General features: G+C 37.0%; 2 protein-coding genes across 2 annotated transcripts in view; both read left to right on the plus strand.

The window, feature by feature from the left end:
* Positions 1-16,639, plus strand: part of LOC131692610 (uncharacterized) — a 69,099-nt gene extending 52,460 nt beyond the window's left edge. The window contains exon 4 of the mRNA XM_058979769.1: positions 16,500-16,639. Coding sequence (XP_058835752.1) covers positions 16,500-16,628 — 129 coding nt within the window. The 3' untranslated portion in view covers positions 16,629-16,639. The remainder of the gene's footprint in view (positions 1-16,499) is intronic.
* A 41-nt stretch (positions 16,640-16,680) lies between these two features.
* Positions 16,681-17,706, plus strand: LOC131692611 (uncharacterized). Its single transcript, XM_058979770.1, has one exon. The coding sequence runs from the start codon at positions 16,681-16,683 to the stop codon at positions 16,849-16,851; it is 171 nt and encodes a 56-aa protein (XP_058835753.1). The 3' UTR covers positions 16,852-17,706.
* Positions 17,707-24,848: the final 7,142 nt, after the last annotated feature.

Raw genomic sequence — 24,848 nt, forward strand, 5'->3', positions numbered from 1 at the left:
TGAATTTTAAGCCTAAGATAAGATTACATTAGTTTACATGAAAAATGAAGTTGCGAGAAAAAGTGTTTTCTAGATTAATTAGATAGTTGAACACGAAAATAATACTCAATTTCTTTTTCAAAGAAGTTCGACCTTAAAAAGAAATGTTTTCTTTTGCTTCCTCATTTTTGGTTTTGCTCTGTTTTTTATTACAGAAAAATAATTTTTCATATTTTCAGAATCTTATGTCACGGATTTTAACAATTTTATGATAATCGTGATAAGCTAAAAAGAAAGTTGTTTTCTAAGTTAATATTGGTATGCCCCTTCCGAAAATGTATAATATATGTAGATCAAATGTACATTTATTATGATTACAATCGACCAAAGTAATAAAAAGTTTTATGCTCGACCTTTTTTTAAAAAATGCATATTTCTAGTTAATTTTTTATAATAAATCAAGGACAGAAGAAAATTTTTTTAACATCTAATGAGATAAATAATCTGTTTTGCATAAATTTTAAGCCAATGTGTGTGTGTGTGTGTGTGTGTTAACCTTCCTATCTCCTACTAGCTGGTAGTGATTTACAGAAAAAAGATGTTTGAATGTATTTAAACATTAGTGCAAATAACTTGGTTCACGGATTTAGGAAGGTGTTAGCTCAATTAACTTTCCGATGACCCATTTCGTGTACAGTGCCAGACATGTTCCGAGGTCATCGTTCCATCAACTAGCCCCGCCTTACTGCAATGTTTGTATCAATTGGATTGTAACATTACAGTAAAACTTTCGATTCCATTTAAGCAGGAAATCGACGCGTATTTAGTATAATGGTTCAATTTATATATATATATATATATATATATATATATATATATATATATATATATATATATATATATATATATATATATATATATATATATATATATATATATATATATATATATATATATATATATATATATATATATATATATATATATATATATATATATATATATATATATATATATATATATATATATATATATATATATATATATATATATATATATATATATATATATATATATATATATATATAACATAACACATGTGTACTAGAACTTACCATTTTTTCAGTTTTCTACCTTCATTTCTATCTCCCATTTATGTCTCCTTTAACTCTCATCCACATTTCTTGAATTCCTGCTTATTTAAGGAAGAAAAGGGGAAATAATAAAAAAGAACCGATAGACTCCGTGTTTTCCTCAGCGCTTCCGTTTCTCCTAGTTTGGTGCCTGTTGGACTTGTGTAAGTTGTTCCATTGGAGATCTCCAAGGAGCTGTAATTGGAGGAAGATCTGACTTCTATCCAGAAGTATCAGTTTTTCACATTTATAGATTATATGTTTACACTACAAAACAATCCCGTGTATAATGCAACCACTTTTTTAACATTTATATGTACATATACACACATAAACACATACACATATATACACACATGTATACATAAAACCGATTTAATCCACCCATCAGTTGGATGAGACACCTCTCACACATATAACTGTTGTATTATTCATTAAATTGCCAAAAGCACGCAAAGCTGGCAAGCAACTATATGTGAGACAAGCACAGCCTCGAGTCCTGCACGTATAACACGTATAATAATGGTGCAGATAAAATCGGGTGCTGACAAAATCAGGTGCTGATAAAATCGGGTGCTGATAAAACCGGGTGCTGATAAAATCGGTTGCTGATAAAATCGGGTGCTGTCAAAATCAGGTGCTGATAAAATCGGGTGCTGATAGAATCGGGTGCTGATAAAATCGGGGGCCGATAAAATCGGGTGCTGATAAAATCGGGTGCTGATAAAACCGGGTGCTGGTAAAATCGGGTGCTGATAAAACCGGGTGCTGATAAAACGGAGTGCTGATAAAATCAAGTGCTGATAAAATCGGGGGCCAACAAAATCGGGTGCTGATAAAACTGGGTGCTGATAAAATCGGGTGCTGATAAAATCGGGTGCTTACAAAATCGGGTGCTGATAAAATCGGGTGCTGACAAAATCGGGTGCTGATAAAATCGGGTGTTGATAAAATCGGGTGCCTATAAAATCGGGTGCTGATAGAATCGTGTGCTGATGTAATCGAGTGCTGATTTAATCGGGACTTCATTGTAATTATTGTACCCATGAGCGAGCTAAAAACTAATTTTGACCATACCTAATTGTCATCAATCTCATAAGCATTCCGGAATTCAGTCAAGTTCACTATACGAGGTTAAAAATCGATCTCAGATGCAAAATGCACATAAAATGAACATCTTACCAACTTAGTGTATCTGCCTTCAACGGCAGAACTACTAATTGATCGAACAAGTCAAGTTAGTCTGTAGCGGCTCTGAAAAAAAAAAAAAACTATGGCATGTTTTATTAAGTCACTTCCAAATTAGAATAATTTAACAAACACTTTACAAGTTACGAAAATCTAACTTGATGTCTGTATATTCAATTATTCATACCCATATCGGGATAAAATCGGGTGCAGATAAAATCGGGTGCTGATAAAATCGGGTGCTGATAAAATCGGGTGCTGATAAAATCAGATGCTGATAAAATCGGGTGCTGATAAAGCCGGGTGTCGATAAAACCGCGTGTTGATAAAATCGGGTACTGATAAAATCTGATGCTGATAGAATCGGGTGCATATAAAATCGGGTACTGACAAAATCAGGTGCTGATAAAATCGGGTGCTGATAAAATCGGGGGCCGATAAAATCGGGTGCTGATAAAATCGGGTGCTGATAAAACCGAGTGCTGGTAAAATCGGGTGCTGATAAAACCGGGTGCTGATAAAACAGAGTGCTGATAAAATCGGGTATTGATAAAATCGGGTGCTGATAAAATCGGGTGCTGATAAAATCAGCTGCTGACAAAATCGGGTGCTGACAAAATCGGGTGCTGATAAAATCGGGTGCTGATAAAATCGGGTGCTGATAAAATCGAGTACTGATAAAATCGGGTGCTGATAAAATCGGGTGCTGATAAAATCGGGTGCCGATAAAATCGGGTGCTGATAGAATCGGATGCAGATAAAATCGGGTGCTGACAAAATCAGGTGCTGATAAAATCGGGTGCTGATAAAATGGGGGGCCGATAAAATCGGGTGCCGATAAAATCGGGTGCTGATAAAATCGGGTACTGATAAAATCGGGTGCTGATAAAATCGGGTACTGATAAAATCGGGTGCTCATAAAATCAAGTGCTGATAAAATCGGGTGCTGATAAAATCAGGTGCTGATAAAATCGGGGGCCGATAAAATCGGGCGCTGATAAAATCGGGTGCTGATAAAATCGGGTACTGATAAAATCGGGTGCTGATAAAATCAGGTGCTGACAAAATCGGGTGCTGATAAAATCGGGTGCTGATAAAATCGGGTGCTGATAAAATCTGGGGCCGATAAAATCGGGTGCTGATAAAATCGGGTGCTGATAAAATCAGATGCTGATAAAATCGGGTGCTGATAAAGCCGGGTGTCAATAAAATCAGGTGCTGACAAAATCGGGTGCTGATAAAATCGGGTGTTGATAAAATCGGGTGCCTATAAAATCGGGTGCTGATAGAATCGTGTGCTGATGTAATCGAGTGCTGATATAATCGGGACTTCATTGTAATTATTGTACCCATGAGCGAGCTAGAAACTATTTTTGACCATACCTAATTGTCATCAATCTCATAAGCATTCCGGAATTCAGTCAAGTTCACTATACGAGGTTAAAAATCGATCTCAGATGCAAAATGCACATAAAATGAACATCTTACCAACTTAGTGTATCTGCCTCCAACGGCAGAACTACTAATTGATCGAACAAGTCAAGTTAGTCTGTAGTGGCTCTGATAAAAAAAAACTATGGCATGTTTTATTAAGTCACTTCCAAATTAGAATAATTTAACCAACAGTTTATAAGTTAGCAAAATCTAACTTGATGTCTGTATATTCAATTATTCATACCCATATCGGGTGCCGATAAAATCGGGTGACGATAAAATCGGGTGCTGATAAAATCGGGTGTTGATAAAATCGGGTGCTGATAAAATCGGGTGCTGATAAAATCAGATGCTGATAAAATCGGGTGCTGATAAAGCCGGGTGTCGATAAAACCGCGTGTTGATAAAATCGGGTACTGATAAAATCTGATGCTGATAGAATCGGGTGCTGATAAAATCGGGTGCTGACAAAATCAGGTGCTGATAAAATCGGGTGCTGATAAAATCGGGGGCCGATAAAATCGGGTGCTGATAAAATCGGGTGCTGACAGAACCGAGTGCTGGTAAAACCGGGTGCTGATAAAACCGGGTGCTGATAAAACAGAGTGCTGATAAAATCGGGTATTGATAAAATCGAGTGCTGATAAAATCAGGTGCTGATAAAATCAGCTGCTGACAAAATCGGGTGCTGACAAAATCGGGTGCTGATAAAATCGGGTGCTGATAAAATCGGGTGCTGATAAAATCGAGTACTGATAAAATCGGGTGCCGATAAAATCGGGTGCTGATAAAATCGGGTGCCGATAAAATCGGGTGCTGATAGAATCGGATGCAGATAAAATCGGGTGCTGACAAAATCAGGTGCTGATAAAATCGGGTGCTGATAAAATGGGGGGCCGATAAAATCGGGTGCCGATAAAATCGGGTGCTGATAAAATCGAGTACTGATAAAATCGGGTGCTGATAAAATCAAGTGCTGATAAAATCGGGTGCTGATAGCTGATAAAATCAGGTGCTGATAAAATCGGGAGCCGTTAAAATCGGGTGCCGATAAAATCGGGTACTGATAGAATCGGGTGCAGATAAAATCAGGTGCTGACAAAATCAGGTGCTGATAAAATCGGGAGCTGATAAAATCGGGTGCTGATTAAATCGGGGGCCTATAAAATTGGGTGCTGATAAAATCGGGTGCTGATAAAACCGGGTGCTGATAAAATCGGGTGCTGGCAAAATCAGGTGCTGATAAAATCGGGTGCTGATAAAATCGGGTGCTGACAAAATCAGGTGCTGATAAAATCGGGATCTTACCAACTTAGTGTATCTGCCTCCCACGGCAGAACTACTAATTGATCGAACAAGTCAAGTTAGTCTGTAGTGGCTCTGATAAAAAAAAACTATGGCATGTTTTATTAAGTCACTTCCAAATTAGAATAATTTAACCAACACTTTATAAGTTACGAAAATCTAACTTGATGTCTGTATTTCCAATTATTCATACCCATATTCAATGATCCCACTTTTACGCGCATGCCCATAATTTGGGCTTGCTTGTTTCAAAAAGAACATTAGGTTTACACTACAGGCGAAAAGAGTATAAAAAGACCACAACCTTACTATCACGAACAGGCCGAATTCGACTGCCTATAATTATGCAGGAAATACCGCCAGCTACCCTAAACATCAATCAAACGATGCGTCACCATATTTATTAAATTGAAGATATGAAAGACATCCAAAACCAACCCAAACTCTCTCAGTCACTCTCGAGTGACCGAATGCGCGACTACCCGATTTAATCACTAGATGGATGGAAGTGCAGAATACGCGAGCTGGTCTCGACGATTTGCACGTAAGTATCGCAATATTAGACGAAATGTACTTTATGTACTAAATGTATTTAGATATTGTTTTGGATCCATTAGGTTTTTAGTTTGTATAAGTTACATATTCAAAAGGGAAATATTCCCAAGACAACTTTTATCTTAATTTTAAATCGTACGTACTACAATACAAATCAATATTTTTTTCATATGGGGCTGATAAAATCGGATCAAAAAGCCGATAAAATCGGGGGTAGATGAAATCGGGGGCTGATAAAATCGGGTGCTGATATAATCGGGTGCTGATAAAATCGGGTGCTGATAAAATCGAGCGCTGATAAAACCGGGTGCTGATAAAACCGGGTACTGATAAAATCGGGTGCTGATAAAATCGGGTGCCGATGAAATCGGGTGCCGATAAAATCGGGTGCTGATAAAATCGGGTGCTGATAAAATCGGGTGCCGATAAAATCGGGTGCCGATAAAATCGGGTGCTGGTAAAACAGGGTGCTGATAAAATCGGGTGCCGATAAAATCGGGTGCTGATAAAATCGGGTACTGATAAAATCGGGTGCTGATAAAATCGGGTGCTGATAAAATCGGGTGCTGATAAAATCGGGTGCTGATAAAACCGGGTGCTGATAAAATCGGGTGCTGATAAAATCATATGCTGATAAAATCGGGTGCTGATAAAATCATATACTGATAAAATCGGGAGCTAATAAAATCGTGTGCTGATAAAATCGGGGGCTGATAAAATCGGGTGCTGATAAAACCGGATGCTAATAAAACCGGGTGCTGATAAAATCGGGTGCTGATAAAACCGGGTGCTAATAAAATCGGGTGCTGATAAAATAGGGTGCTGATAAAATCGGGTGCTGATAAAATTGGGTGCTGATAAAACCGGGTGCTGATAAAATCGGGTGCCGATAAAATCGGGTGCTGATAAAATCGGGTACTGATAAAATCGGGTACTGATAAAATCGGGTGCTGATAAAATCGGGTACTGATAAAACCGGGTGCTAATAAAATCGGGTGCTGATAAAATCGGGTGCTGATAAAGTCGGGTGCCGATAAAATCGGGTGCTGATAAAACCGGGTGCTGATAAAATCGGGTGCCGATAAAATCGGGTGCTGATAAAATCGGGTACTGATAAAATCGGGTGCTGATAAAATCGGGTGCTGATAAAATCGGGTGCCGATAAAATCGGGTGCCGATAAAATCGGGTGCTGATAAAACCGGGTGCTGATAAAATCGGGTACTGAAAGAATCATATGCTGATAAAATCGGGGTGCTGATACAATCGGGTGCTGATAAAATCATATGCTGATAAAATCGGGAGCTAATAAAATCGTGTGCTGATAAAATCGGGTGCTGATAAAATCGGGGGCAGATAAAATCGGGTGCTGATAAAACCGGGTTCTAATAAAACCGGGTGCTGATAAAATCGGGTGCTGATAAAACCGGGTGCTAATAAAATCGGGTGCTGATAAAATCGGGTGCTGATAAAACCGGGTTCTAATAAAACCGGGTGCTGATAAAATCGGGTGCTGATAAAACCGGGTGCTAATAAAATCGGGTGCTGATAAAATCGGGTGCTGATAAAACCGGGTTCTAATAAAACCGGGTGCTGATAAAATCGGGTGCTGATAAAACCGGGTGCTAATAAAATCGGGTGCTGATAAAATCGGGTGCTGATAAAACCGGGTTCTAATAAAACCGGGTGCTGATAAAATCGGGTGCTGATAAAACCGGGTGCTGATAAAATCGGGTGCTGATAAAATCGGGTGCCGATAAAATCGGGTGCTGATAAAACCGGGTGCTGATAAAATCGGGTGCTGATAAAATCGGGTACTGATAAAATCGGGTGCTGAGAAAATCAGGTGCTGATAAAATCGGGTGCCGATAAAATCGGGTGCCGATAAAATCGGGTGCTGATAAAACCGGGTGCTGATAAAATCGGGTACTGAAAGAATCATATGCTGATAAAATCGGGGTGCTGATACAATCGGGTGCTGATAAAATCATATGCTGATAAAATCGGGAGCTAATAAAATCGTGTGCTGATAAAATCGGGTGCTGATAAAATCGGGGGCAGATAAAATCGGGTGCTGATAAAACCGGGTTCTAATAAAACCGGGTGCTGATAAAATCGGGTGCTGATAAAACCGGGTGCTAATAAAATCGGGTGCTGATAAAATCGGGTGCTGATAAAACCGGGTTCTAATAAAACCGGGTGCTGATAAAATCGGGTGCTGATAAAACCGGGTGCTAATAAAATCGGGTGCTGATAAAATCGGGTGCTGATAAAACCGGGTTCTAATAAAACCGGGTGCTGATAAAATCGGGTGCTGATAAAACCGGGTGCTAATAAAATCGGGTGCTGATAAAATCGGGTGCGATAACTGTTTTTATAACTGGTCATTCTATACAGAGCGAAGCAATGGCGGCATTGCATAAATTTTAAGCCAATGGTCACAAAAAGCTGATAAAAAAATGTAGATGGTATGAAGCACTGAGTGAAAACCGTAACTTTTTATTTTTTGCACAATCATATTTTCGGCTGATTATACTTGATAGTTATTGTTTGTGTTGGCTACTGTCTTCTCGAGCTTGCATCCATATATCCTGCGGCATTTGAATGGGTTTGGATATTTCATTGTACAACTAAGTGCTCTTTTTAAAATGTGGAAATATTCGTTGGAAAAGTTTTGTTTTGTCTGTGGTGAGTACATATTTAATAAATTTAAGGAATTTTCACCTTCTGCTTCAACAGGCTTCGCACCTGATTTTAAGTTCACAGAACATTACGTGGCTAGTGCCACAATCCCACTGGGTCCCGATAGGGGCTCGAATATTTGATGACTGGCTTATGAGACCAGTGCTACACCCTCTAAACCGTCGCACCGGTGCAGGGACTGCTAAAATCATAAAATTTCCATTTCGCTCAATGTACCATAGCATCAACATTTTTGATCCGATGTTAGTGATATTAGGCTTAAAATTAACGTAAATATATCATCTGTCATCTTGAATTCCAAAAGGTCTGAAAAAAGATTTGTTCTTCTGTAAAAAAAAAATCAATTAAAAATGAGTAACTTTTAAAAATGGTTAAAAATGCACTTTTTTAAACTTTGGACGCCTGCAGCACTAAAATTTTTACATATGATCGACACATGTTATATGTATTTGAAAAGAGCATCTTTCAACCTGCATATTGACTATATTAATTGGATGATTTTGACACGAAGTATTGACTAAAAACTATAAAAAGTGCTCAAAATCGAGTTTTTTTAGAAAATCACAAAATTGCTTCTTTGAACAAAAAAATGAACATTGTTTTCGTGTTCAGCGACCCAAAATTAGTCTAAAAATACTTTTTCTTGAAGCTTCATTTTTCTTGTAAACTAGTGTTATTGAAGGTTGAAAAAGCCAGTTAAAAAGCATTGATTTACCGCAAATATTTGTCTCGACTTTCTGCTGTGGGTAAAGTTTGTCGTGCATCTAAAAAGGTAGTCTTGATAATTAATTTGTCAGGATAGGTGTTTGGTTGAACTTTCGTATCTATAGGTCATAGTGTGCTTTGTTTCTTTAGCCCTAGTAGGCGGGGGATCAAGCTACCACATGATTTTTCATAAACCTCGTTTTGACATGATTTTTAAAACTATTCCTATTACTGACTGGACATAGTATTCGGATTTACACATTATTCATAGCTCTTTCAATTCGAATTGACTACAAGATGGCGAGTTTTGTAATTGAAATTTTTATTTCATTGAAAAGTTATGAGAAATAAACAAAAGTGGGATCAAGCGTACCCACTCTCCCCTATTCAATTCGTATTGCATACAACGTCACTTTGAATTGTTATGTTTTCCATGGATAATATGTGACAATTTGTTAGTTTATTATAAAAATTTTGCTTTTTTTGAAAATTTGAGGAAAACGCGATTCTAGTTCATCAATTACCTTAAATAGCATCAAAATTGGGTAAACTACCCTACATTTTGACTACTACCTAACAGTGCAGGACCAACTACCTTGATTGAATATAATTGTAAGACTGTGGGCCTGAGTTGCTGGCATAAAAGAATGAATTAACGGCAGGTTGATAAAATCGGGTACAAAAAGTTCAGGGGCCATACACTAATTACGTAAATGAATATGGGGGGAGGGGGAGTTTCAAAATATCTTACGAATTCTTATCTAAGGCGGAGGGAGGGTTTGTCCTTTCTTACGTAATATCATAAAACAAGTATGAAAAATGAAATCAATATGAAAAATATTGTTGTTGTTTTATTTACGTCACTTAACACCGTAATAGGGTCATTCGTGACGGTGATGATGAGAGAGAATTATGTTTTTACAATAGTCGCTATTTTTAGATTTTATCGTAAAGACCTGCAGCTTTTATAAAGAGTAGCATTTTTTTTTCCTCGACTGGGTCATTGTCCAGTGCCGTTGCAATGTTTGGATCTATTTCCATTTCTTTTCTGGGGTCGTAGATTTCACAGGATGCGATTATGTGTTCCACTGTAATATGAACTCTGCAAGCTTCACATAGAGGTCTCGTTGCTGCTGAGATGCAGTGAGGGTGTGTATATTTTGTGTGCCCTACCCTCAACCGGGAGAGTGTACGCTGCTCTCTTCGTTCTGCTCGGTCCTTCCACTTCCTTGTTTGCATTTTGATTTTCCTCAGTGGCGACGCTCTTTCGTTATTCCATTTTCGTGTTCCTTTAACTCGTTCGCTATTTTTCTATTTGCGTCTTGTGCTGAAGTTCCCACCTGGGTCATCTTACCAGCGCGACCTAGGTTGGCGAGTCTATCAGCTTCGTCATTTACTAATATTCCAGTATGACCGGGTATCCATGTAAGGGTTATATGGGGTTTGGATGTGTGTATCTGGGATTCTCAAGAGCCGACAGTGTGCTGGCTGAGTCCGAAAGTATGAGCATCGGGAGGTGTGGCTCCGCGTCGTTTTTAATAGCGTAATATATGGCATATGCTTCAGCCGAGAATACTGACAGATGGTCCGGTAATCGGTCCGCAGTATTGTATCCCGACCCACTTACACCAAAACCAACTCGGTCTAGTGATTTGGATCCATCCGTAAAAACTTTTCGGTGGTTTGGGAATTTATCTTGCAAGGTGCTACCCACTATTGCAGCTTCCTTCTTGGGTTCTTCCCCTGCTTTGATGGCGTGTTTTATGGTCCAGTAGACTTTAATCGGGGGAAGATTCCATTTCCGGTCCATTACCCTATAGCGCTCAACAATACGTGGGAGCTCGTGACAATTATGTTCCGTAAGATTTTTGTTGGCCTGTTTCTTTATGTACACATCATCGTCGCCACCGAAGGTCTTCTCAAGAAAAGATATCGCTGCATTTGCAATTTTCTGTGTGACTAATAAATCGAAGGGGAACTCCTGCTTCGATACATGCGGCCAGGGCTGGGGTTCCTGGAAGCAATCCGGATACAGTTCTGATGGTTTGGTTGTAGACCGGACCTAGTCGGAGTATCATACGGTCGGTAGTTCGGCAGGTTAGCTCGATTCAGTACATCAGCTTGCTTGTGATGATTGCACTGCTAATCCTTAGTGCCGTGCCACGGTTATTCGAGGGATTCCTTCTGGTGATGGTACGGACGAGTCGTGTTCTCTTCTGTGAGTCCTTATGTATCATCTTATAGTGTGCTTCAAAGGTAGCCCGTCTATCAATAACCACTCCTAGAATTTTTAGTTCTTTTTTGTAAGGAATCTCTACTCCTCGGACTGTTACGGGGTTTCCCCAGGGGTGGTGATGGTGGTTGCAAATATGAGAAATGGCACATTTTACGGCAGACATGGAGAAGCCAGCCTTGTCCGCCCACCTGGCAACCGTCCTAATTGCAGCTTGAGTTTTTCTACGAATGACTTTGGGCGATTTGCCTGCGACCAGTAAGACGATGTCGTCAGCAAAAACAAATATGTAAACTCCTACAGGTAAAGTTGCGAAAACTCCGTTCATTGCTATCAGAAACAAGATGACAGCTAGCACAGAACCTTGGGGGACTCCGGTATCTTCTGTCATAATTCTGGATTTTTGATTACCTACTATTACTCGGAATGTTCGTTTCTGTAGGAAACCCTGCAAAAAGCTTGTTAGGTTCCCGCCTATTCCCCAGTCTAGAAGCTGCTTGATAACTCCTGGTCTCCATACTCTATTGTATGCCTTGGCGAGGTCAAGTACTGCAATATCTATGTGGAGCCCTTCTTTTAAAGAATCGTCGATTACTTGTCCCAGCGTCGCCATGTAGGTGCTAGTTCCTCTACCTTTCAGAAAAGCGTGCTGCCTCTCATCTAATAAACCACGATCGTGCAGAACGGTCATGAGACGTTTAGAAGCCATTCTCTCCATGACTTTGCTAATGCAGTTTGTTAGTGCTATGGGACGGTAGTTCTTGGGTTCTGATGGGCTACTACACTGTTTGGGAATCGGTACCACCAGACTCTCTCGCCATCCTGTGGGAAAAAATCTACTAGACCAGATGTTATTCATGGTGTCCAGTAAAGCCAGTTTTCCTTTTAATGGGAGCCACTTCAGTAGTGGGTAGGATATTTCGTCAGGCCCTGCTGATTTGCCTTTCGATGAGTCAAGGGCGATCAACAACTCGCTAATGTCAAACGGCCGATTGTACTCTGCATCGGGTTCAAGTTCTGGGGTCAGACTGTCGATCAAAGGGCAGTTACTAACATATCGAGAGCGGATGAATTGTTCATTGTATCTATCCATTGACAAAATCTCTTTGAAGTATTCAGCCAGTGCATTGGTTACATGTATTGGATCTCGAGACACGGTAGTACCATCATTGATCGCCATGCCATTTACTCTGCGTTTTCCACTAAGAGCATTTACCCTACGCCACATTTCAGCAGCGGGTGTGTTTTCGTTGATTCGCTCAATAAATGATTCCCACGATTTGGCTTTAGCTTTTCGGACGCTCTTTCGACTGTTGTTTCTAGCTTTTTGAAATCTGATTTTCGCTTCTTCTTTTTCCGGATGATCGGCAGGAAGCCGTTTATATTTTCGTAGAGCTTTTCGGCGAGTTTTGATGGCTACTTTGACGTCATCACACCGCCAATGTACAGCCTTGGCTTTTGGTATGGAGCTGGATCGAGGGACACTGATGTGTGCTGCATTCCAGATCAGTTGAGTTATTTCTTCTGGGGAGTATATTATATTGGAGTCAGTTGTGTCTATGATCGCTCTCTCGTACTGTTCCCAGTTTGCCTCGTCGAATGGCCATCGAGGTCGGCGGGTGGTGCTGGGTGCTTGTTCACTGCATCGAATATCGATCGGGTAGTGATCACTCCCATGGAGGTCGGTTGAAATGGTCTAATGAAGATGTTGGAGAATTTCACTGCTGGCTGCCGAGATGTCAATGTGGGACTCGGTCTTGCCCCTCAAGAAAGTCGGGCTTCCGTCATTCATCACTACCATATCTGTGTTTTCAAATGTTGCCATTACTTCGGCACCTTTCTTATCTGTGCTGGACGCCCCCCAGGCATTGGGGCGTTTCTAGCATTGTAGTTTTTTCTGGCTTCGTTGAATGAGATTCCTTGCTCCACTTTGATTCGCATTATTTCTTTCTCGATCTTGTACGCGGGGCAGTCTCTACTGAATGCGGAATGAGGGCCCTCACAATTTCGACAGTAGGCTGGTTCGATACATCGTTCACCTTCTGCAACGTGCGCAGATTTGGAGCAGTTTGGGCAAACTTCTTTGCTTTTGCACCGAGTTTTGCTGTGCCCATACTGGAGGCATTGGAAGCAGACCATTGGTGCCGGGTAAAATATTCGCGTTGGGATTCGAATCGGTCCAACGAAAAGGTGCTCCGGAATGGTCGATCCGAAGATAGTCACTATAAGGGTATTTGTTTTTTCCCGACCCCCATCGAGTGTCGGACGAGTTATTCGGTGCACCTCGGTAACTTTATGTCCTTTCCATTCGGTCAGTAGATCTTCCTCAGACATGTGAATGAGATCGAATGAGCTTACGACGCACTTGCAGGTGTTTAATGTTCGGTGGTAATTGATCTCTACTGGGGTACCGTCCAGCAATTTTTTGAGTGCTAGCAGTGTTTGTACTTGCTTTTGATTACGAACATGAAGGACGTAGCGGGAGCAGCGGTCCTCAGAGTGTGCGGATTCAATCTTTCCGGCTGCTTCTTCGATCGATTTCATTGTGATGAATGGGTTTTTGGGTAACGAAGCACCGTTCGTAGCCTCCAAACACAATATATTTAATTCACCTGCCGTCTGGCTTGGATCCAGCCATGATTGGAGCCGTGGTCCATTTTGTGGTCTCGTCTCCAGTGTCGGCGGCCAGGCTCGGTCGGGTGGTATCGTCTCGGCCGGCATGGCCGGACGGTTAAATGACTTTTTTAAGGTTAGTTATTCCTTTGTTCGCCCTGTATATACACCACACCTAGGTGGTTTAGTTTTCACACCGCTATTTATAGTATATCTTTACTGATTTCAACAGTTAAAAAAAAACACTTCACTCACTGGTCTTTGGCGGACGGGAAGCTTTTTGATGCGAGATATAGTTAAAAGCTATAGGAACCGAAAGATATTGTGAGCGCGAGTGCGTCTACTGTTGTTGGTTTGACTGTACAGTGTGAACTGATGGAAAATGTTATTTTCATAAGAAAAGGGTCCTATTTCTTATTTCTGCCATGAACATGTATAATACACAAAACGAGCATATATTGTACATCATGGTCAAGGAAGGGTGGACCTCGAATTAAAGTATTTTCCGGCAGGATATGATTCCTAAATTAGTTATGGAATATTATTGATTGCTGGCAGCGCACAGTGGCGGGCCTTCAAACAAAAGTCGGACAAAATCTCAAATGTTACCTAATTTGGCTGAAAATCACAATTTAAGCTAATTTTGAGGTGCTGAGGTCATTTTTGATGTCAAAAGTCGTAAAATATTCAATGCATTTTTCCATACAGTGTCATTGAACCTTTCTTATAAATATGATACCGTTTTCATGATGGATTTTCCGTTACTGTTCACCAATGTCAGCAATATCATAAAAAATGAAGAACACTACTTTGAAACCATTGTATAACGTGTTGGTTTACTGTCAATTGTCTAACTTTTTTACACAAAACACCATGCGCCTCCATATCAGCAACAAAGCTTCAAAATCTCCTTAAACCTTTTTGCGCACATAGGCGCAGAACGAGACCATGATATTCGAAAAGTAGAGGTTTTTTCCCATAGAATGTATACTATGTGACCGTTCCGAAATGATTCCGAAATTTGTACAGAATACATTAGTGAAAAAAGTATTTTTGGTCTGACCACCTCAAACATATTTAAACTAAAAGGTCATAGTTCCAAGCAAATTTACCTAATGTATTTTATTTACTAACCAAGTTCTTTCGTTCCTCTACACAATGACACTAGTTGTGCCAAAATCGGACCAAAATCAAAAGGGCAACATGCATTTGAAGTGAACAGAGCAATGGTGGTTTCGGAAATGAAAATCATTAAAAAGTCCGGACTTTGTTACGTTTAAACTCATGTTAAAAATCGTGTTCTTATCCAATGATCATAAAATTTTGAATATGCATCATTCAATACATGAGAAATTTAGGAAAATATTTTACAATATTTCAAAAATAATTTTTTGAGGTTTTGGCCAGCCCCCAGCCACTGTGCAGCGTGAGGAGCGACTTAATTGTCGATGGTGTTAGAGCAGTTACAACAATTTCTTGACTCTTGATGGTACATTGTTCTGTTCAGGAACTCGAGTCACCATATACCTTACAAGTTAGGAAGTGTTGATACCGTGTTATTAGGCTAACATTCTTTTTTTCAAATTTTCGCTTCCGCAAGGTAGCCGGAAAATGTTCTGTCATGCGATTGTCAAAGATCTTGTAGACCGAATATTTGCAGAGTGTGAACTGTATTTTACTTCAAGAAAATTCGTAGATAGTCATCTACGAATTTTCTTCGGAGCTATGCGTACGATAAGCGTCACAGTTGGAACTCAGAATTAATTCCCACCAGAAGAGATTTTACATCACAAGGAATTATTTCCGAATATAGCGAAGCAGACTATAAGGACCAAATCGGAGTTTCTAAATATCTCCCAGCAGTTATTCTGAAATTTCTACTGGGAAAAATTAAGATGCTAATAAAATTACTGCTGATGATCACAGTTGAATTTTGTCATTAATTTTCTTGTAATAATTCTTTAAGTACCGTTTTCGCTATCTTTCTATTTAATGAATTATATACTTTTCTAATTACGAAAATCATGATAAGATCTTACATAGGGGGGAGGGGGAGTTCACCAAAATCTTACGAACTCTTATCAGGGGGGTAGGGGGAGCTTGAAAAGTTCTAAAAAAGCCTTACGTCATTAGTGCATGGCCCCCAAAATCGGGGGTGCATAAAACCGGTAGTTTATAAAAACGGGTCGAAACTGTACTGATTCTGTGAAGATCAAAATCACCGTTTGAACTACATGCTTTTGATACTCGACTTTTAAACGAGAACAATATTTGTGTGTGCACCAATAGATATTTTAAGTTTTGGCGTTGCAACCGATTAGTTGCTCGATACATTTGAAATGACAATTATTGGTGTTTACACACTTTTCGACCACGAGCCTGAACGTTTGTTATCTGTGATAGCACTGAAATTGTTATCAAGTTCAACAAATAATCATAAACAAAATTGCGGTTGTGGAACAAAAGTTGAAAGCTCCTTCACGATTCAGGAATACCTTGTAGCAACTGGTCTACAAATGTTTGTTCGTAGTTCTGGAACACATTTTTGTTGTACAAGTGCTTGCTTAACGCACACCTTGACTCAACTGTAGATCAAACAAACTTATTCGAATCTAGACTAACGATCGCGTTTATTGATTTTTTCTTCTTTCAGCCCGACATCGAACGCCCGGTTGAGTACACCGTGTCCCATCACCGACCCCATCAGCATCCGCAGCATTACGGCCGCAGCGGTTACCCGGAGGAATACGTCGAGTTGCACAAACGCGAAAGTGACATCTAGACGTGCCACTAGCCATCGACTCTAGGGAAAAGTACAAATTACCAGCAGGAAAATGGCCTTCTTAGTTGTCTATCCGGCCGTGGCTATGCTTGCCATGTTCATTGTCATTGTCATCATGCTTATTCTGAGATGTGGAGGTCGCGTTGGTCTGCGTCATCATGCTCTACCGGATAGAAACGAGCTGGAGGAGCATACCTACGACCAGAAAGTTAGCTTTGCCTGATTTTATGTTTGTATGTGTTCATATACTGAGAAGTAGATCGAAGGCTAAGATGGATGTTCGATTGATGACGGAAGAAACACCAAATGCCTTAAAATACTAACTCCTTATAGTCTATAGCAGGTTTTTAACAGTTAGCACTCGTACGTATGTGTACCATAGCAGACCCTAGCCTACAATCTGACTACAGTCAAAGAATCTCAACCATTTCGTAAATTTTTATCCTGGTCTAAGTAATCAGACAAAACATAAACGTCACTCGAATGTCTAAACTATGTCGGCAAACATAACAACCGGAATCTTATGATCATAAATTTTTAATCGCGCAAGCAACCATCATTCCTAAATGTTGCATTTTGCAATTTTTCCAGGGCAATCATAAATGAAACGAATTCCATCCAATTTTGACTATAAATCTTTTTAAAACACATACACTTTTAGTCTATCTCTATTTTTGATATATTTTAAGATTTTATGTTTTAATGATTAAGCAATAAACATTGACATTCCGTAGAAAAATAAAATTGTAATTTAAATCGTTGTGAGAATGTATATTTGTTAAAGCCACGTTCACGTGGGTATTATGAACAGATTCCATAGAATTGAAAAACATTGCACCTTCACGATTGGTAAAGGTAATTATCATAATAATTATGTAGGAGAGATACAAACAAGAAAAATAATCGCAACACAGACCATCACGGGTTGGTACATTCCTACTGATGCAGATTTAAATAAAATCCTTCATCATCGTAACTACAACGTGAGGGTTGCAATCCTGCAAACAAGCAATGTTCATTTCGACCGAAAAAAAACCAATCAAGAAATAAATTATGCAACGATTTAAATTCCAGGTAATCATTATTTGGTCTTATGGAACATAAAAAAAAAGAAATCCAACACTATATGGTTGCCTTCGGATTATACAAATGCGATACTTTCCGGACCGGGAGTTTTCTTCGCTTTCAGTCCTTTCGCCACTATAAGGAGCTCGTCTTTGGAGACTCGATTGTCACCAGCGTTTCCACCTTCTGCATTAACGTACTGTGTAGGAGGCCATGCGATTGGTTTGTGCTTTAGGAAAAGGCCCTCTACGATAATTTTCAGTTTGTCAGCGCACATTTCAGCTGGCGTCGTTGGACTTGATATTGGCCATCACGACAAGGTAAGCATTGCCCCAGGGTTCAGCGCCTACTTTTCTGCACAGCTACTTGTAGCAAATGGACTTGCTTAGTGCCAGGGCCGTCGAGAGCCGCGCCGTGTCCCCAGGACTGAAACTACTGACGGGCCCTACTATATATGACTTCTTATTTGAATAGCCATTAGGCTATTGTACCTTTTAATTCAAACTATTTTTTCATAATTAATTTTTTTTGACATGTCTTAATGCGTCAGCTGAACAGAGTCATGTGTCTTTTATTCAATTGATAGATTAAAAACAAAAATAAACGAATATTAGTGGTTGTCCATCAGAGCCACTTGCGCGTGACTTACCATTACAATTGGAGCCCTTTTTCACGACGGGAGATAGCATACACGTTAATATAGTCATCATTTATGCAGCCTTGAAAACCGCTATTGCAGATGTCATTATGACCTGAACGGATTTTCCTTAGCGGTTACGGAAACCATGTTCATACGTAATGTGCCGTCTGATCACAAAATTGATACGTAATAAATAGTCCTTTAAATGTGCAAAGTGGTGCCTGTTTCGTTGTACCGCATTGTGTTTCATTTTTCTAGAGTCTCGTAGGAAGAAATGGGTCCAACCGAATTCTTACAACAAAAACATCATTCAGGATGTCTGAGTAGTAGTTTCTCTATGTATCCGCCCTAACTTCTCAGAATTACGACATAAACTTCTTAATGGCAACATTGCACTTAGGCGATGCTAGATAGCGTAGCCGTACCTCGATTTTTTCCATGGTCCATATACAGGAGGATTTTGATTCGAGCGCTATTACATTACATTACTAGTACTCAAAATTTGGAAAAGTCCACTTTTAATTGGATTTGAGTAAAAATTACTCACAATTTGGGAAAGTCCACTTTTAATTGGATTTGAGTAGAAATTGCTCAAAATTTGGAAAGGTCCACTTTTAATTGGTTTTAAATTACTCAAAATTTGGAAAAGTCCACTTTTAATTGGATTTGAGTAGAAGTTATTTAAAATTTGGAAACGTCCACTTTTGATTGGATTTGAGTAGAAATTAATAAAAATTTGGAAAAGTAAATTTGAGTAGAAATTACTCTAAATTTGAAAAGTCTACTTTTAATTGGATTTGAGTAGAAGTTACTCAAAATTTGGAAAAGTCCATTTTTAATTGAATTTGAGTAGAAATTACTCAAAATTAGGAAAATTCTCTTTTTAATTGAATTTGGAAAAGCTCACTTTTAATTGAGTAGAAATTACTCAAAATTTGGAAAAGTCCATTTTTAATTGGATTAGAGTAGAAATTACTCAAAATTTGGAAAAGTCCACTTTTAATTGGATTTAAGTAGAAAAACTCAAAATTTGGAAAAGTCCACTTTTAATTGAATTTGAGTAAAAATTACTCAAAATTTGGAAAAGTCCACTTTTAATTGAATTTGAGTTAAAGTTACTCAAAATTTGGAAAAGCTCACTTTTAATTGGATTTGAGTAGAAATTACTCAAAATTTGGAAATTCACTTTTAATTGGATTTTAGTAGCAATTACTCAAAATTTGGAAAAACTCAGTTTCAATTGAATTTGAGTAAAAATTACTCAAAATTTGAAAAAGTCCACTTTTAATTGGATTCGAGTAGAAAAACTCAAAATTTGGAAAAGTCCACTTTCAATTGAATTTGAGTAAAAATTACTCAAAATTTGTCCACTTTTAATTGGATTTTTACAAGTCCACTTTTAATTGAATTTGAGTAAAAATTACTCAAAATTTGGAAAAACTCACTTTTAATTGGATTTGAGTAGAAATTACTAAAAATTTGGAAAAGTAAACTTTTAATTGGATTTAAATTACTCAAAATTGAAAAAGTCCACTTTTAATTGAATTTGAGTAAAAATTACTCAAAATTTGGAAGTTCACTTTTAATTGGATTTTAGTAGAAATTTTTCAAAATTTGGAAAAGCTCAAAGTAAAAATAACTCAAAATTTGGAAAAGTCAACTTTAAATTGGATTTAAATTACTCAAAATTTGCAAAAGTCCACTTTTAATTGAATTTGAGTAAAAATTACTCAAAATTTGGAAAAGTTCACTTTTTATTGGATTTGAGTAGAAATTACTCAAAATTGAATTTAATTGAATTTGAGTAGAAGTTACTCAAAATTTGGAAAAGTCCACTTGGAAGTTCACTTTTAATTGGATTTTAGTAGAAATTACTCAAAATTTGGAAAAACTCACTTTTACTTGAATTTGAGTAAAAATTACTCAAAATTTGGAAAAGTCCACTTTTTATTGGATTTTAGTAGAAATTACTCAAAATTGAATTTAATTGAATTTGAGTAGAAGTTACTCAAAATTTGGAAAAGTCCACTTGGAAGTTCACTTTTAATTGGATTTTAGTAGAAATTACTCAAAATTTGGAAAAACTCACTTTTAATTTAATTTGAGTAGAAATTACTCAAAACATGGAAAAGTCCACTTTTGATTGAATTTGAGTTGAAAAACTCAAAACTTGGAAAAGTCCACTTTTAATTGAATTTGAGTAAAAATTACTCAAAATTTGGAAAAACTCACTTTTATTGGATTTGAGTAGAAATTACTCAAAATTTGGAAAAGTCCACTTTTAATTGAATTTGAGTAAAAATTACTCAAAATTTGGAAAAGTCCACTTTTAATTGGATTTAAATTACACAAAATTTGGAAAAGTCCACTTTTAATTGAATTTGAGTAAAAATTACTCAAAATTTGGAAAAGTCAACTTTTAATTGGATTTAAATTACTCAAAATTTGTAAAAGTCCACTTTTTATTGGATTTGAGTAGAAATTACTCAAAATTGAATTTAATTGAATTTAAATAGAAGTTACTCAAAATTTGGAAAAGTCCACTTGGAAGTTCACTTTTAATTGGATTTTAGTAGAAATTTCTCAAAATTTGGAAAAGCTCAAAGTAAAAATTACTCAAAATTTGGAAAAGTCAACTTTTAATTGGATTTAAATTACTCAAAATTTGGAAAAGTCCACTTTTAATAGAATTTGAGTAAAAATTACTCAAAATTTGGAAAAGTCCACTTTTTATTGGATTTGAGTAGAAATTACTCAAAATTGAATTTAATTGAATTTGAGTAGAAGTTACTCAAAATTTGGAAAAGTCCACTTGGAAGTTCACTTTTAATTGGATTTTAGTAGAAATTACTCAAAATTTGGAAAAAAAACTCACTTTTAATTGGATTTTAGTAGAAATTACTCAAAATTTGGAAAAGTCCACTTTTGATTAGATTTGAGTTGAAAAACTCAAAACTTGGAAAAGTCCACTTTTAATTGAATTTGAGTAAAAATTACTCAAAATTTGGAAAAACTCACTTTTATTGGATTTGAGTAGAAATTACTCAAAATTTGGAAAAGCTCACTTGGATTGGATTTGAGTAGAAATTACTCAAAATTTGGAAAAGTCTACTTTTAATTGAATTTGAGTAAAAATTACTCAAAATTTGTCCACTTTTAATTGGATTTAAATTACACAAAATTTGGAAAAGTTTACTTTTAATTAAATTTGAGTAAAAATTACTCAAAATTTGGAAAAGTCCACTTTTAATTGGATTTAAATTACACAAAATTTGGAAAAGTTCACTTTTAATTGAATTTTAGTAAAAATTACTCAAAATTTGGAAAAGTCCACTTTTAATTGGATTTAAATTACTCAAAATTTGGAAAAGTCCACTTTTTATTGGATTTGAGTAGAAATTACTCAAAATTTGGAAAAGTCCACTTTTAATTGAATTTGAGTAAAAATTACTCAAAATTTGGAAAAGTCCACTTTTTATTGGATTTGAGTAGAAATTACTCAAAATTGATTTTAATTGAATTTGAGTAGAAGTTACTCAAAATTTGGAAAAGTCCACTTGGAAGTTAACTTTTAATTGGATTTTAGTAGAAATTACTCAAAATTTGGAAAAACTCACTTTTAATTGGATTTGAGTAGAAATTACTCAAAATTTGGAAAAGTCCACTTTTGATTGGATTTGAGTTGAAAAACTCAAAATTTGGAAAAGTCCACTTTTAATTGAATTTGAGTAAAAATTACTCAAAATTTGGAAAAGCTCACTTGGATTGGATTTGAGTAGAAATTACTCAAAATTTGGAAAAGTCTACTTTTAATTGAATTTGAGTAAAAATTACTCAAAATTTGTCCACTTTTAATTGGATTTAAACTACACAAAATTTGGAAAAGTCCACTTTTAATTGAATTTGAGTAAAAATTACTCAAAATTTGGAAAAGTCCACTTTTAATTGGATTTAAATTACTCAAAATTTGGAAAAGTCCACTTTTAATTGGATTTGAGTAGTAGTTATTTAAAATATAGAAAAGTCCACTTTTAATTAAATTTGAAGAAAAATTACTCAAAATTTGAAAAGTCCAGTTTTGATTGGATTTGAGTAGAAATTACTCAAAATTTGGAAAAGTCCACTTTTAATTGAATTTGAGTAAAAATTACTCAAAATTTGGAAAAACTCACTTTTAATTGGATTTGAGTAAAAATTACTCAAAATTTGAAAAAGTCTACTTTTAATTGGATTTGAGTAAAAGTTACTCTATTTTAAACCCTTTGTATAACGTATTGGTTTAATGTAGATTGTCCAACTATTCTACACAAAACACCATGCGCCTCCATATCAGCAACAAAGCTTCAAAATCTACTTAAACCTTTTTGCGCACCTAGGCGCAGAACGAGACCAAGATATTCGAAAAGTAGAGGTTATTTCCCATAGAATGTATACTACGTGACCGAATTTTGAAAAATCATAACAAAAAATAATTACATAAAACATACTGTAATTATTTTTTTCCATATTGTCGAGATCCTTAGCATTTGACAAATTTTGATTTTTTTAAATGCATTTCTTTTTAAGGATTAACTGTACTGCTTGCATTGCATGTTCACACGTCACGAAATCAGTCCTACTATTTCTAACTTTGCTTACAAATTTTAAAATATAAAGACTTATGTTTGGGGTGGGATTTTTTATGGCGTGATTAACATTAACAGTAGGTACCAAAGCATAATAAATATTAGGAATTTTGTATCTTTCTTCAGCTGATCGCCACTTGGTCAAGTCTCCCCAACATTAGTTATTGCGTTCAATTTCATGCGAATTCTAGTAATAACTATTCCAATGTTCCAGTTCATGTAAAATCATTTCACTGCTTCACAAGGATTAAGATGGTATATTAGTCCTTTAATAGTAATTAGTAGTCGAGTAGATATGTCCATACAAAGTTTGATAAAAAATTACATTATTTAATGAAAATTTATTAATCACGTAATATTTTCTGCAAGGAAAGGAATTTTTACTCCAAACTTTCAAAATTACCTTAAGGGATCGAAACAAGTATAAAAATATTTTTGAAAAAAAATTAAGAATCGAATAGAAGACGCCATAGCCGACAATAGAATTTTGCACTTGGTCAAGTCTCCCCATGTTCCCCTAATTCAATGCATGAGAAATTTAGGAAAATTATAAAATATCATTATTTCAAAAATAAATTTTTGTGTGCGCCGTCCAGGGCCGTCGAGAGCCGCGTCGGGCCCCAAGGCTTGTATTACTGCCGGGCCCTTTTAAACCAAACTCGTTTAGTGCAGTATGAGTTAGTATCTCTTCAGCCATGAGAAACTCGTGAGTCCGTGGTTTCTATTAGACTCCGGTTGGCTCATATTGCCACATCTACAGATAGCGTGCCAGACAGGCGAATTTCGACAGCTTCTTACTCCGCGGTATCCAAATAGGGCAAAATTGGCATAGTTACAAGTTTTTAAATTTGTGGGTATTCAGGAATCAGTAGCGTCTGGCCCAAATGGCACATTCCCTATGTAGATCAGAGATCTGTGCCTTGCCATGAATCGTTTTTTCATCATTTCCCTGATGGGAAGGATTGGGGAATTGGCAAGGGTAGGGATAATGAAAATAGATTCTGCAGGTGCTACAATAGCAGGAATAATACTTCCAACCCACGGAGGGATTTAGAATTTGTATTTTAACAGTGAGCGGATATATTTCGTTTCGCGCTTCTGTTGATGGTCTGGAACATAATCAGCACGATATGTCTAACATGGTGAAATTGTATGGTGTAAACATTGGCCATCTTTAACTCCATTTGTACTTTTAACAATAGATCTTAAGGAACGTCTCGAAAAGTAAATAGGAATATATTTTAACAGCAATAGGCTATTTTCTGCTTGTAATCGTCACTCATTTTATTCGACACAGTAGCTTGGAGCATAATATTTTGCTTCTACTGTGCAGACAAAGCGACACATGGATTGATTTATTTGCTGGTAGCGATGGAGCAGTTTTTGGCTTTTGATGTAAGTAAAATGAGAAGGTAGCAGATGCAGCTCAAAATTCTTGTTTAAAATTATCAAATTAAAAAGATTTTCTATTTACATAAGTAAGCTGTGAGAATATGTGGGACGCGACAACAATATAGACACAGAACACAGTAATCAGACGCAAATAAAACAACTGTGAGCACAGTAGACAATTGAGAACTGCTGCTGTTGGATGAGCTAAACTGATTTGATTTCTTTATTTCGCACTTTATAATTGGGTTCTTATAGACATCAAACGCATCTTTGGTGAGACCCAAAATCACCGTTCTACCTCAACACAATGCATTTTTAGAGGGAAAATACTAGTACGTAACAATGCAAAAATATAAAAATTAACCATTTTATTCAACGGTTAGTTAAGCTCAGTCCATCTTCTCATCTCGCCCATAGAAGAAACTAAAAATCGTTCCGCTATAGATACACGGTAAAAACGACTGCAAACGAATTGTGTTGCTATTGATTTTTGGAAAT

This window comes from Topomyia yanbarensis, chromosome 3, assembly GCF_030247195.1.
Source record: "Topomyia yanbarensis strain Yona2022 chromosome 3, ASM3024719v1, whole genome shotgun sequence".
NCBI classification, from domain to species: Eukaryota; Metazoa; Arthropoda; class Insecta; order Diptera; family Culicidae; genus Topomyia; species Topomyia yanbarensis.

Coding starts and splice junctions, on each gene's coding strand:
- LOC131692611 (XM_058979770.1), top strand. CDS start 16,681: ATGGCCTTCTTAGTTGTCTATCCGGCCGTGGCTATGCTTGCCATGTTC.